The sequence below is a fragment of the Rhipicephalus microplus genome, chromosome 6, assembly GCF_043290135.1.
Source record: "Rhipicephalus microplus isolate Deutch F79 chromosome 6, USDA_Rmic, whole genome shotgun sequence".
NCBI lineage: Eukaryota > Metazoa > Arthropoda > Arachnida > Ixodida > Ixodidae > Rhipicephalus > Rhipicephalus microplus.
The window spans coordinates 161,480,864-161,496,265 of NC_134705.1; the positions used below are offsets into that span (position 1 = coordinate 161,480,864).

Below are 15,402 nucleotides of genomic sequence, written 5' to 3' on the forward strand. Positions count from 1 at the left end.
CTTCAGAATGTCAAACTCGTCTTTTTACCCGCAAACGCGACGACGCACCTGCAACCCCTTGATGCTGGGATTATTAAGAATGTGAAGCACCATTTTAAAAGCTTTCTTGTGCGTCGCCTACTCGCAAAAATTGACCGAAAGGACGAAGGTGACCTGCGAATAAGCCTCTTGGACGCCATCCATTTTATAGCTATGGCATGGGATCGGGTAACTCCGACTACCGTAGCGAACTGCTTCGGCAAATGCGGCTTCTTCGGGAGTCCAGAAGAGGTGCCCCCAGAGCCGGAAGATCCTACAATTGAGGACTGGGAACAGCTCAACGTCGAGTGCACATCTGATGATTTTTGCACGGCAGATGACAATCTCGCCACCTGTGGTACGCGCACGGTCGAAGATATTGTTGAGGAGGCCGCGTGCGGGGCTGCCGATTCCAGCGATGATGGCGACGACATAGACGTGGGCGACGGCGAAGGACCACCACCGGCGGCTGAAACGCTGCACGCGCTCGACGTTCTGAGGCGCGCTGTGGCCGCGGATGAAGTCAGCGACAACACGTGCAGGCGTTTTTATGCTTTCGAACAAAGTCTGCTAGGTGACCTGGCGAAGAAAAAGAGGCAGAAGGACATCAGAGACTTTTTCATCAAGAAATAAATGCTTTTTACGTACTTGTGCCTGGATGAGTTCACGTCTGACTCTTTGTTAATTTAGCTAGTTTTATTTGTTTCGATGATACGAATTTCGGCTAATACGAATATTTTTCGTGACCCCGTGAGATTCGTATCATCGAGATTCCACTGTATTCATGGCAGAACAAATGTCGTTGAGCGCCGTTTGACGATTGCCGGTGCTTTGCATTGCACGCGCTGCGAGGATGTTGACGCTGAATGGGTTTATGTGTTGGTCCCCGGCCACACGCGGCGAACTCCACGCTGACGAAATGTCACCACAGTTGACGCACGTAATCAAAAGCTTCACAGCCAGACCGTACTCCCGATCGCATTTGCTGATATTCACATCACCGCCGCAAGTTTTACACTTCACCCAGCTCAACAAGTCATTCACACAGTCTAAGCTGATGACGACGAAGCTCACGTTGTCAGCCGAGTCGGCCGCGGCACCGTCACCGGCAGCAGCCAGGCGATCTTGTTTTCGCGTCGTTGCTGAAATTGACGCCAGCTCTTGTAGCTTAGCTTCGGCATTTCTCGCATTTTCGTGCAACTCTGCTGGCTGCAGGATTTTTGTATCAATGCGAACGCGGCCACTTCCACTCGCACTTTCACACGCTGGTGGAGCCGTTAGGCCTACACCAGCCGGCTCGGCGGCGGCGATGCTTGGCGCTGATGACCGGCCGTCCTCGACGCTCGCTGCTGGTGCTGCCCGACGCTTCGTGGTGTTAGCGATGAGGCTTTTTTTTCTTTTCTTTCCGAATCTGCACTGAGTGGAACTTTCCCGCTCGAGACGCCGACGCACACCGCTCCATCGTCGATCGCAGAATTCAGGAATGGCGCCGACGGGGGCCAGCAAAGCACGCACAACGCAGCCAGAGCAGACGCCACAAGCCGACTTCAGCCAATCATGCTCTGAGAAACGGTCACGTGCACTAAACAACCAATCGTAGCATGCGTTTTTACTCTTTTTTGATGGTTGTTTTCTCCGCAACCAATGAACGCACAGAAGCCACAGTGGCGGGAATTCGAAGGCGAAAAACTGCTCTTTCAAACGATACCAAAATGGCCGCGAGTGCAGCTGTGGACATGGAGTTACGAATTTATAAAAAACTGGTTTTTGGTGTCCGGAGCTGCGCGAATTTCGCACGCGCACGGGCTAGGAATTTAATATTACAGCTAAAATATTGATCGATGAGATATGAAAGTCAGTACACCTGTAAAAAAATACCTGTAGTTTCTGAAAATGCTGTTTACAAAAAATTGCTTTTTTGGCGATTTTTCGGCTCCAAAGACCCGTGTCCCCCCTTAATATGCACCGGGAATGTAATAGGACTGATTGTTTGAACGAGCATGTCGTTTCTTCTAGTCCTGTAGCAAGTTGTCGCCGTCTGCTCGTCTGCCCCAAAGCCGCTTATCAGTTCGGTGACTGTACTGACGGTGACGTACGACGAATGTGTGCGCATCATCCGCGATCCGTCGAATAACACGGTGATGTTTTCCCAGCTTGTATAGAATTAATTACCTGTTAATGTCGCGAACCAAACTTGCTCCCTTGGCTCATCTATTTCGAGGCTACACGAGTGCCGAGGTGTTAGTTTCCTTTTCACGTAAGAGTGCCGCATTTTCGAGCGGACGTCGCGACAACGTTGCGAACACGTCATTAAAAGTAGTCTACCTGTTGCCAGTAGCCTCCATTGCGGGGGCGGCGAGCATGTTCACCGCGAACGGATTGACCTTCTATTGTTCGTAGACGCGCAGCGTACTCGACTCTTGACGACCCGTCGCGCAGTTCAAGGTCCTTTCGTCAGCCGTGTTTAGCGATAAGACTGCGCTTCCGTTCCATCACTACAAAGATTGTTTTCTCTTGTAGCTTCACCTCTGCTTTTTACTTGCCATCCTCTAACTGATGAGGCTGCAAAACACGCCTGTTCTCAGTAACATTGTCGGCAACCAACGGGCTCCTACGTGAGTTAGGCCCACACTGGTGACTCTGCGATCGCCGTTCATCGCAGCGGGTTCGTTATCCTCGTTGCCCTGAGCCATAGCGGAGCTCTTTTTGAAGTTCACAGCGAATGGACGATCGCCAGACCCGCTTCACAAATTACTGTAGCACGATGACAAAATTGCAAATGTCCGTGCGCGTCAAGATGGTGAAGCAGGCGCTGGAAACGCCACTTGGCCTAGGTTTTGTCACAACCCCAAGCAGTTAATAGAATCTCGCGCTAGTGCTTCAGGATGACCCGTTTTTTGCTTAAAAACCAATTAGCAAGGCGAGCCAGCGGTGGCAGGAAATTGAAAATGAAGATTGAACCTTCTAAACGAGACCAAGATGAACACGATAGCTCGTGTGTGACGGCAACAGTTCGTCGCGGAAAAAGCGCGACTTTAGCGTCAATTTGCGCTCACATTCAACTCACAGGGATGTTATAAATTGATTTTGCGCCAGAAATAATGACGCGAGTAGCTAGAAACTTCTCAGATGGGTGTGAAAATAGGTACAGATTCCGAAAATGTCAGCTTCAGAAAGTCGATTTTTTTGCGATTCTTTGCCTTTTAAGACGCGTGGCCCCTCTTAAGCTAATTAGTTATTTTGAAAATGATCTATTGCTAAAGATCTTGAGATTTATAAACAAAATCATTTATATAACAAGGCACCGCCCATTTCATGGTCGATCCCCCATGGTGCTTTGTGCCAGTTTAATAAGGCCCAACCAACCGACGTACTAGCTTGATCTTACCGAGTGCGCATACACTGCTGGGGGGCTACTTGTGTTTACGGTAAAATGCTACGTAATTCAGTTTGCCCCTCCTCTGATGGACCCATCAACTCAATAAAGCACTAATTGACCTCGCATTGCATTCCTCAAAACTGCGAACGGTACACGGCAATGCAGTAGTTATTAACCTCGCATTGCATTCCTCAAAACTGCGAACGGTACACGGCAAGGCAGTAGTTATTAAGGTTCATTAAAACGTCACATCATCCTCGATCTGAAATATAATTTCTTGCATGAGTTTCTTTTCTCACCAGCTCTGTGGCAGCAAGAACTTCACGCAAGATCATCGCTGCTGCAGAGGGTGTCTCGGACCATTTCAAGCACACATGGGCAGAATGCGAAACGGCAGAGGAAATAGAAACTAAACACTTCTAACGTCCCACAGCCGTGATCCACTTATTTTGCTGCCCAATAAAGCAGGAACAAGTTGAGAAACTCTGAAACTTCGTTCCCACAGGACACAGCGTGTACCTGTTGGTACAATAGACTACGTAGCAGTTCATGATTCAGATAAACTACGAGCAAGCGAACGTTGGAGGAGTGTTTCGTTTTGCTCAAGCTCTCAACGTTTGTTTTCTCTGACGGCCGCGCAGCGGTGCGCTAGTCTCGGTGCACAGAGTCTATAGCTGAGATGGTAGAGCACCTGGTAGGTCATCCGAAAGTAATGGGTTTGCACCCTGGCGGCGGCAAGTCTTTTTGTTCACTTTACATTTGCATTGCGATCACTATAATACAAAATAAACAGTACAGCTAATGTCCCCTGTACTTTCCTTTGACTCATTAGCGGTTGGGTTTTATCAAGGCTCCATCTTCACTCGAGTAGTAACAACGAAACAGTCATACGTTATTGTCGAAGGAAGCAAAGCTGTCATCAATAAGCTGAGTCTGTTTCTTCAGCCAATCGTGCTTGCAGCGACAAAACTTTAACATGTGTTTGTACAGTCGAACTCCGATGAGTGAATTATTGGCTATATCGAACAGCTGAGAAATCTCCCTGAACGCCGCGCCGAAGCCCAGAATGTGCATTTTTCAAAAAGACCCAACTCATACCTGCCGACTCACCCGAATTCTCCAAGAGACTCTCGAATTTTGACCAAATATTCCTATTGCATGAATGCTATTTTGAATCTCCCAAAAAGTGACCGTCAGCCTTTCCTGCTGTGACAGTTGTAGTGTGCTAAAGGGCACTTGCCACTACATTTCTAGTTCGTTATAAGCATACCGTAGAGTACCTCTAAGTATATGCTAGGCACGGTAGTACCGCACATAAGGACGTACGCTGGTGACCACGAGACCCAGTCGCCGTCGTACCCAAAGAAGGCAACCACAACTTTTGCATCAGTCTGCCTTGCAGGGTACGCTAGTCGTACACCGCTGCATCATTTGTGTTTGTTACGCGCTTTCGGGAGTTGCGTGTTTTCTCGAGTTCAGTTGGAAGGTCGACGGGGTGTCAAAAGGAAAGAAGTGCTTGCAAAGTGTATCTAGACTCTCACTCAACTGAGTTTCCGTGCTTTGGGATTTCACGGAAAGGCGACAAGTATGGATTCTGTATACCACGAGTGCCTGTGATGTAAGCATTTCGTGCAGTGGCTAGGCTGACATATTGCTTCTCGGAAGCCTCACAGGTACGTTCATGCTTCGGAAGGGCAGGACAACATCGGAAGTTTCCTCCAAGAGAGCTGCGATCAGCGCAGAATACCTTTTCACGGCATCTCTTGTGGAACACAACTTGCCGCTGAGCCTAAGTGATCACGCAGGACCATTGTTTCAGAAATGCTCACGAAGGGAAAGGGTTTGAAGTGGTATGGTTGCGGACGCACAAGAACTGCTCTTGTCTGCAAAATAACTGCAGAGTCCGAAAACAAAATGCGTGGGGGCCCTGAACCACCGTGCTTTCGTGGTTTCAGTGTATAGAAGCAGGGACAGACAGCGCGTCACAATATTGTCAGTCTCAATAATGCCAGATACGCAAAACAAAAAGATCACTCTGTGCCCCTCTCTCCCACCTCGCTGTGGTGTCCCAAATTTTCATCCTGCTAGGTTGGCAAGTATGCCAACTACCGAGGACACTAAAATGGGGATGCGAAGTGACTCGGCCGTCACAGCGCAGTGTTCACATTCCCTTCCTTGTTAGCACACAATGGCACGTGAGCCTGAAAAGCATGGCCCTCAAGATGTTCAACCGCGTGACGTACTTTTAGTGTCTTCGGTTTTTGAAATCATGCCTCGGAGGCTGCACTTTTTTTTTTTTTTTCGCATTAGAGAAGCTGAACGCAGCTGTTGCCAGCTACAAAGCCACAAATGACATTGATATCGCCAACATGTCAAGGGTGGGAACCCTGCGTTGTCTTTAGCGCCTTGTGGACGTCTCGCATCGTCCCTGAAAACTCCACACTCGGGAATTGAACTGAACGTTGACTCGCACGTATCGATTAAAAGTCTGGCACACAAGGTGCGACGTCAAGTAAAGCACCATCGTAAACTTTCCTTGTGGGCCAGGTGACGACTTCAGGTGCGTCGTGACCGCTGGCAGTGGCTTACGATGCCTCAGTGAAACATAGGACTTATCAGCATTTCCAGGCACCATGTCGGACGGTGACTTTATCGGTACAGATGACGACATAGCTGTTTCTTTCTGCATCGATGGCGAGATCATGGCTGCCGGTGCGGTGTAAGTGTAGCTGTGTGGTTATGAATATGTCAACACCTTCGCTGTCGCCACTAACCCACCTTCTGCTGTGCTACAAAACTTGCAACGGCGTACTGCGTCAATCAACGCTGTTGTGCCCGAAGCAGCTGAATTCGCGTATTTAAAAGGCTTCAATGATATTGAGGATGACTGGAACTTGAAGGCGCGCAAGAAACAAGACAAGTTAATGATTGATTGATTGATTTGTGGGGTTTAACGTCCCAAAACCACTATATGATTATGAGAGACGCCGTAGTGGAGGGCTCCGGAAATTTTGACCACCTGGGGTTCTTTAACGTGCGCCCAAATCTGAGCACACGGGCCTACAACATTTCCGCCTCCATCGGAAATGCAGCCGCCGCAGCCGGGAATCGAACCCGCGACCTGCGGGTCAGCAGCCGAGTACCTTAGCCACTAGACCACCGCGGCGGGGAACAAGACAAGTTAACGGACCTTTTTCATGCGTAAGAAAGTGCGGTAAGTTGCAGTTGAAGTTCACACATTGTTCTTCATTATACTGCAAGCGAATCATTATGTTAGTGCTCGTAATGATTTCTGAGGCCTGAAATGCTTTACTTTATGCCTTGAATATGCATATTTTGTATTTTGAATTCTTTATATATCGAACTATTTTGCAGTCCTTTTAAAGTTGGATATATCCGGGTTCGACTGTATAACCCCTCACATCTCCCCACAGGAGTACTACCTCAGCTCCGCCTTTGTGAACGAGGATGGACTCGGCTACGTGGCCGTGGCGAGCTTCCTTGTCCTGATGCCCTTTGTGAGCGTCCTGCCGGCCAAGTTCCTTTTGGAGCACCAGCCCAAGACCCTCCCCATTGTCTGCTATGCTGGCATCGTCATCCTGTTCTGTGAGTGTTATTGGGCAGTTTTTTGGGGTGAACCTTTTTCTTTCTAAACTCTAGCTGTTATCTAGTTGTGGACAGAGTTATATTGTGGGCTTGGGGGAAAAAAAACAATGAACAAAAACAGCACTCTTCTCATTCAAATTGACAAATACCGTTAGTGCTCGTGCAAGGGCCGCACTTGTTTTCCGCATCGTGATTGGGTACAGCCCTTCCACGAAAGTGTGAAACTTTTGTTCAACTTTCGATCTACCTATTTAATCATGCCATATACAGTTAAATCTCCATATATCAAACCTTCATATAACGAATTCACGATAATATATGAAGTTTTTTTATTCCCTGCTGTTACTCCATAAAATCACATGTGTTTGCGACAAACAATTGAGGAATTTGGCCTCAGATTTTGTCATTTTGGCACGAGCATGCATCTTCCGTGGTTGCCGCACCCCCACCGCCGCAATTTTTACCGTAATAGGTCAGGCACGTGCATGCCAAGTTTCTTGGCTCCATTTTCTCAGTGGAACAAGGGCAACTGTATATTTGTGGAACCGCTATTTACCAATGCGGAAGGAATCATTGTTTTTTTGTGTACCCCTTTTAAGACCATTCGATGGTACATTTTCGTGCCCCACCATCCTCCTTGCTTGTACATTGTACCTGTTCCGTACCGCTGTCTGAAACCCCATGTGTTTGTCTCGTACACAGTGGTTGGCTTGACTGCGATGCACCTCGCGCACAAGCGCAAGTACCACCTGCGGCGCAACTGGCCCGACCCAAGCTCCCGAGGACCGGGTGAGTTTTGCTCGTTGAGCTTCACTTCGCGTCTGCGTTTGAAGTGTTCGTAACACAAACGTCCGTAAAATGTGAAGGCCGCGCCGCGTTGGTTGCGCTCAGCCACTGCAGTTTTATAGACAAGGAATGAATACTGTTAGAGCTTGCTTCCGATACAAGATCCGTTAATTTTAGCATTTATTTGGGTAGCTTCTAGTTTAGAACAAGGATAACTTTGAGAGGGTGTGAATATGTCCGGCTGACTTTTTGTAGGTCGCCTTCTTTATTTATATATAATTTTAGGCCTTCGGAACATGGTGAATGGCACCTTGTCCTTTCCCTTAGACATTTTGGTTCTGAAACCAAGAATCGAACCAGGGACCTTGAGGAGCGAGCTGAATTCGGCAATGCAGTTCATCTCTTAGTAAATGAAAGTCTTGCTAAGCGGAACGTATTTTTTGGTTTCTTTTGTTTCAAGAAAGTCTCCTGTATTAAACAGTTAATGTTGAGAATGTTTGAGCAATATTTGGCACTTTTGGAGAGGGGGATTCCTAGCACGGTTTATGGCTAGTGTGGCAGCCGCGAGTTGACCCTGCCCGTGAATGGTGTCTTTCATTTTGCAGGCCTGGACTACCTGTTGGACAATGCCGGCAACCGTCTTGCCGTCTCCGGCCTGTGGGGCTCTGTGCGGCACCCAAACTACCTAGCCGACCTTGTCTGCCACCTGGCCTTTGCCCTGCCCTGTGGTCAGTGCCCCAATTATTCCAGCCGTTTCGAACACTTCTTTGTGAAGGTCATTTGATCTGGTCCAGGCGTTGACTATCCTAGGTCGGGCACTCGGTACTAGTGTTACCGATGCGAAACATCATGCAGCACTTGCTCGATAATTCAAGCTTCTAGAATATTTGAACTCTGAGTTACCGTAATTACTTGAATCTAACGCGCACCTTTTTTCCGGTTAAGCGAGTTCATAAATCGCATGCGCGTAAGGATCGAGTACGAACAAAAAAAATTACAGTCAATCTATTGCCATCGGCAAAGCCAAAATGGCCGCCCCCTATGTGCGTCGGCATGGCGCGTCGGCCATTTCTGCCTATGCGTTTCCCATGTGCGGCACTTCGTACGTGTGCTGAGGAGTTCGTCATCTAGCAGTGCATTAGCATCAACGGTGTGGAAGGGCCGACCCCAAAAACTTGAGTGCACCACGATGCCGCTTTTAAAAGAAAAGTCATCGCGTGTGCAGAAACGGACAGAAATCGGGCCGCATCGCGGTCGTTCGGAGTTCCCGAAACGTGCATGCGGGACCGGCGGAAACAAAAGCAGAAGATTGTCGACAGCAAAGCTTCACGCAAAGGCTTCAGTGAACCACAGCAGGGTCGGTTTCCGCAAATTAAAGAGCTGCTCGTCGAGCATGTGCTTGAGCAGCGAGCGGCACAGCGGCCCGTGAGGACAGAACTGCTCCAAGTGCGGGCTATGCAATTAGTCTTAGAAAAAAGTCTAATGCGGAGCCAGTTTAAAGCGAGCAGGTGCTGGCTAACTAACTTTATGAAGAGGAAAGGCTTTTCCCTCCGAAGGGGAACATGCATATGCGAAAAGCTTTGCGGTGGAGTACGATGAAAAGCTTCACAGTTTTCAGAGGTTCGTCCTAAACTTGCGGCGCAACAACGGCTACCTGCTTGGGCAAATCGGGAATGCCGATCAGACGCCTCTTTCAACCGTCCAGAAGAAGGGGGCGAAGCAAGTTGGCGTGCTGACATCGGTCCACGGTAAAACTACAGTGACGGCAATGCTCTGTTACACGTCAGATGGGCACAAGCTTCGCCCGTACCTCATATTTAAATGGAAGACGCTCCCGAAAGGAGTCGTTTTTTCGAGTGGTGTGATCGTGCGGGCCAGCGAGAAAAATGTGTGCGCGTTGCAATCGATGTCTTATGTGGGGTTTTTTTTTTTTTTTCCCCTCTCTCGCGGTGGAAATCGGGTGCGCGTTACAATCGAGGGCGCGGTAGAATCGAGTAAATACGGTATTTGATGCATGTGTAATTGCCACGTTGTGCTGCATGGAAACGAAAAATTGTTTTTTAAAGAAAGATGGCCAATTATCACATGTTTCCACTGCCTTTGTGGTTTTTCCTTGTTTTCTTTTCATGATTTTTCTGACATGGAGCCAACTTGCGCACTGAAATTCGCATCAAAAATATGGTAAATTGTTGAAAGCTTCCGTATCCAATTATATGACATATCAAACCGCTTCCTTTTTCCTCCTTATATATGGGGGCTGGACTGAAGAATAAAAACTCGGCTGGCGAACTGAAAATTTGAAGTTCGTTTTAGTGGATCAATGGCTAGCGAGCTCAACTGCTGACCCGTAGGTGGTGGGTTTGATCCCTGCCGTGGCAGTCGCATTTTGATGGAGGTGAAATGGTAGAGGCCCGTGTAGTGTGCAATGTCTGCACACGTTGAAGAACACCAGATGGTCCAAATTTCCGGAGCCCTCCAGTGCGGTGTTTCTCATAATCATGTCATGGTTTTTGGACGTGTAACCTCACATATTATTATCAACGGATCATTTGAAGTATGCTTGAGTTAACAGAGGTCATGAAATATGGGAGTCTGAATTATCGAGAGTCAATCATATTGTGTTTGCTTGCACAGGGCCGATAAGAGAAAACGTGTTTATCAAGGAGCGTTTCGGCCGTACCACAATAGCCGAAGTCACTTTTTATTAACGCAAAATGTCCTTCTCTGCAGGCTTCCACCACGTGCTGCCTTTCTACAGCGTGCTGCTGTCGACGTTGTTCCTCGTCATGAGGACGATAGACGTCGAGCGCAAGTGCCGGCAACGTTACGGCGACCTCTGGGCAAGCTACACCCACAGGGTCAAGTACCGGCTCGTGCCCTACGTCTTCTGAGGTGGCCATCGCCGCGGCCGTCTTGTTTCATCTCTCCATCCATCTCCCTCTTCTGACGTCATCCCTCTTGTCTGTGCATCTTACGACTCGCCCACCCCCGCCCTGACATTTTTAATTTTGCTTGTCGCACGCCTCTGCTGTGCCGTGCCTCTCCCCCCATTTTTTTTTAATGGAATCGTGGTCTGCGATTGTTTGTGCACGAATGAGCTTGAAAAACGCTGGGATTTACATGATGGGAGGGGGGTTCGCCGTGGACAGTGCAAAAGGCGGTAAAAAAAAAAAGCAGCCTCGTGGTTTGATTAGCATGGTGGTCAAACACCTTTATCGAAGACTTTTCAGTTTAGTACTTTTTCGCTTATCAAGAGCTTGCTGGCCGGTCATTTTGTCATTTCTCTTAGTCATAAGCACCCCTGTACAATGTGTGGTTGCCTTGTCACTTTCGTTGCCCCCCTCCCTCCTCCGCTTAATGTTGGCGTCACGAAGCCATTGCCGTGCCAACCCATACAACCGCGTTAAAAAAGCCTCACGGGTTCACTCGGACCTCATAGAAGAGGCCTATAGAGTTTAAAATGAAAATACACAGAGGGATATTCTTATCAAAAGCATCATTGTTAAGAGTATGTCTGTGGGTTGTATCGTTTCATTGTTTTCTTTTACGGGCGTCGAAATTTGCCACGCTTCCTGCAAATGGAAGCGAGAGTGTTTGAAGTATTGCAAAAGCACGCATTGTAGCCTGGGAGTCGACTGCGAGAGCAAATGGTTTCTTATCACCAATTTTCCTTGGCTTCTTAACAAATATTGAAATCCATCTGTTTGAGTCATTGCTTTGTACAAAGCATATGTGGTTCGACGAATGCGCGGCGAGCGACTTTCATCTGATCTTGACGCCTGCAAAGCCCCAGCTACGCTCAAAGGACAACGAAAGTCGCGCGTAGTCCATTTCCTTTCGCAAGAAGCACGGAGCGGCCGTTTTCATTGGCTGCGACCTGAAACTGTTTCGGTGCCATGAAAATCGTGTGATTTGTCGCAGGTGACATGGAGGCTAGCTGGGATATGTTGCAACTCGTGTGAAGGCCTCGAGTACCGCCTTATCGGCCAGCAGCGCAGTGTTTTGCCGATTACGCTCCTCAATAGCTGACATTGTGCAACCACAATTGTCACTAATGAGATCGATGTCATCATGATGGTATTTCTTTTGTGATTGATCAATTACATATACAAAGACATCAGTGGATTTGTGCTATTATGATAGACATTGACCCTGCTACGATAATAATGGTACAATTTACAATATCGTTCTAACAGTTCTTTTTCCTTGTTCCGACGGTGCTGTTTAATGCAACAAGGATCTCATGCCATGCCTTGTGACGTGTTGTGGCTGGTTTCACCGCTTCACTCTCCTAGTGTTGCTGGGACGACAACAGCTGAAGTGCAGGCCCTACTGGCACACATTTGTTTTGTGGAACGAGTGGCACATTTTGTTGGAGATTTGTGTGTGTGTCCAACATTTTTTCGTTTTCACTGTCAAGTCAGGAATTTACAAACCGAGCTCGCTTAGTGTGCATTTCGTTGCCACTTCAATGGCTGTAACTGCACTTTTTTGTATTTTAGTTTTGTTTAAAAAATTTTTTTAACTGTGTGAAGATATAATTTCAAAATGAAGCAGCATTGCTCAGTATTATTTTATCATATGCATTGAATTTGTTTTGAGCGAATCCTGCTCAGCACCGCACAAGAGTCGGTAGATGGCAGTATATTGAATTTTAAGTTATCGTTACAATCGGTGTAACGAGCTTTAACTGCTATTGTGCTTGATTGTTCAAACTGAGTGTTCTGTACAAGTTTTGTTGTTTTTCCTTCATTGTTTTTGGTTTGCGTAATTGATTCCCAATTATGCCTGCAAATGTTTTGAGGTTACATGGCTAATGATCTCCAACAGTTTGTTTTATATGCATTAGCACAAGTCTGAGGCCATCAATCCGCTTTAAGCATCGCAATAAATTTATTTATCATACTGATTTGTTTAGTGCATCTAATGATGACCTGAAACATACTATTTTCATTTCCACAGATTTCGTTTATGTTTTCACATAATGCATTTGTTTGCCACTTTACAAAAACTGAAGCAAGCCTTGTTTAACGACTTTCAGCTACTGTTTTTTAGCTGTCCAAGATGGGTCGTGTCGTGCACAACGATGCAACCTTCTGTTTTTATGTGCTTCATTTGTATTTTAAATAAGAAGTGCAACGGAACACCGCATGTTATGAGCTAATGCTTCCACAAAGGTCTTCATACTCTTGTCTTTTAAAACTATGTACTAGGGTTGTCCAGAAATGCAATGCAATTGCAGTGCATGCATTAATCCAACCTTTTACAAGGCGGAAACCGATGTATTGACTATTTCATCCCGAAAGGTGTGGATCGCTCAACCAACGATTCAGAGACTGTACCAATGGTGTGAAAGATTCAACTGCGTTTCGTCTCTGGGCAATTTTGCTACTATCTGTCCTGAATGTTGCTTTTCATCTCCTGTGCTCTCTGGCCAGGTGATATCACTGGAAATTTGCTCACACACATTCATACACGTTTTATGTAAATAAGATGATAAGAAAATCATTATTCTTGCTTACTTTTCACTCTGGTGTGCGACCAAAGTGCAAGGCGCTCTATTTTTTTGTTTTTTTTTCTCAGATGTCGCGTGCTCTCAATACATGGCCATAAAACTAAAAAAGAGCGAAAAAAAAAAAAGTCAGATTTCTATACCTCTGAGATTTTATTTTTTACTGTATCCCACTTGTGTAGCATAGCAACGAGTCTTGAAGATGTGACAACAGTTGCCCCATTTTATGTATCCAGCATTGTGTAACAATAAACATTATCCTATTTCTTTGTACATCGTTGGCGCAGTTTATTCGTCGTCTTCAATGCATCAGAGGTGGCTATGGGTGGACGTCTATCGGTGTGAGGTGTCCTGAAAAATTCGCTGTACACTTCAGAAGAGCTTATTGCTACAGGCAGACGTTGATATCACAAACTCTAATATAACAAATTTCTGTATAGTATAACAAGGTATTTCAATTATCATCTTCTTGTCTATAGAACACCTATATTGGACCTCAATGTAATGAAAAGTGGTAATCTGTGATTTCAGTATAACGGTATGTTAGTGCTGCCGTGGAGGAAGATCAAGGTAATAAACTAAAGCTAGTGCTGGGTTTAATGGTCATATGGTTGAGTTTCATGTTTTTACGAGTGCTTATTTTATATTACCATGTCGGTTTGTACCTGTATCTCGTTTCTGTTCCCAAGTAAGGTTTAGATGCTGTAAAAGGACTTCTTTACTGGAGTACCATCTAGTTGTGGTCGCCAAATCGGATATTCAAGATGTTTGACTTTTTTTTTTTCGTCACTGAAGTTATTTTAGCGCCTTATAACTCAAATATTCTTTGGTACTTCCCATGCAAGAGAAGTCTTTGGGGACTACACTTTGCTTAATTGCTGTAGTTTTAGTTTAGCAATCTTTCAATATAATGAAATAGTTGATTTCACAGACTGTCTCGTATCAAGATTTTGCTATTACAATGTTCTGAAACGAGCCACCATAGAATACTTTGTCAAATATGAAAGTGATTGATATTGATATACATTATCGTGAGCAGTACCGTGAAGCTAACTTGTCCGCCGAAATTCGAGCTAAAAAAATGTGTTCAGATGATTAAGTGGACCCATTTTATCAAACAATTTCATAGTTTGGGGGGGGGGGGGGGGGGATAGACGCGAAACTAGTACTACCAGTTACGGCGTGAGGAATGCTCTAGCATAGTAACGACATTAGGTTTACGAATTTAGACTCTACATCTAACATAAACCGCATCTTTTCACGTGTAACTTGAAGCTTCAGCAATGATTCCAGGAAAAAAAATGCAATTTTCGTATGTTGCCGCAAAGCTAGCTTCTCTGTCTAGCTGTAAAAAACTACCGTGAAGCCATCTTTGCGCACCGGAGTTCGCGTTCTTCGTTTTGGCTTCATAAAACACGTTTCGGACCTTGTTGGTGACGCTTCCTTGCGTCTAATGTGACAGAGATATTTTTCTCGTGGACAGGAGAGAGAAGTACGTAACAGTATGGACGCTGACTCGAAGTATGAAGTCAACACCCGCCTTCTATCTCTCCTGTCCTGTCGACAGTGGCAAGCAGCCCGCGTCTTCGCTTCGCAAACAACGCGGAAAACAAGAATGGCGAGCAGCGAGGAACTACTTCAAGGCCAGCAGGGTATGGACATCAATGTTCATTAAAAGCGATGATGGGTAAGTATGTGCATAGAGTTTCATAAAATTTAGGAAACTCTATGAGTATGTGTGATCAGTATAGCGACTGCAAATAAATTTCCTTCACGAAATGCGCTCGCGTAGATTTATTTGTTTATATTCACTGATTTAGGCGTTTATAATTCATGGGAAGCATTTATATTTGTTCAAGTGTAACGCTGTTCAGTAGGTGGTAGAAAACGCAAAAGCAGTTAATTGGCTACCTTAATTTTTTTTATTTTATATAATTGTTTCAGACAAAAACTATGACCGGTACTCCTTGTGAAATAAGATTGAGCCTCGTTCGCGCGACGAAAGGTGGCGATGCCTCCTGCAACTGCCTGGTTTTGCGAAACAAAAGTCGGATTGAATGAGCGTAGAAGAATTATGCGAGTTCGCAGACACATTTAAGTG

General features: G+C 46.1%; 1 protein-coding gene across 5 annotated transcripts in view; it reads left to right on the plus strand.

The window, feature by feature from the left end:
- LOC119167224 (delta(14)-sterol reductase TM7SF2) overlaps positions 1–13,574 on the plus strand; it is a 62,575-nt gene extending 49,001 nt beyond the window's left edge. For all 5 annotated transcript variants that reach the window (XM_075866893.1, XM_075866894.1, XM_075866895.1 and 2 more), the window contains 4 exons: positions 6,832–7,003; positions 7,706–7,792; positions 8,395–8,517; positions 10,520–13,574. In XM_075866893.1, the coding sequence (XP_075723008.1) occupies positions 6,832–7,003; positions 7,706–7,792; positions 8,395–8,517; positions 10,520–10,680 (543 nt within the window). In that variant the 3' untranslated portion in view covers positions 10,681–13,574. The remainder of the gene's footprint in view (positions 1–6,831; positions 7,004–7,705; positions 7,793–8,394; positions 8,518–10,519) is intronic.
- The last annotated feature ends 1,828 nt before the right edge of the window (positions 13,575–15,402 follow it).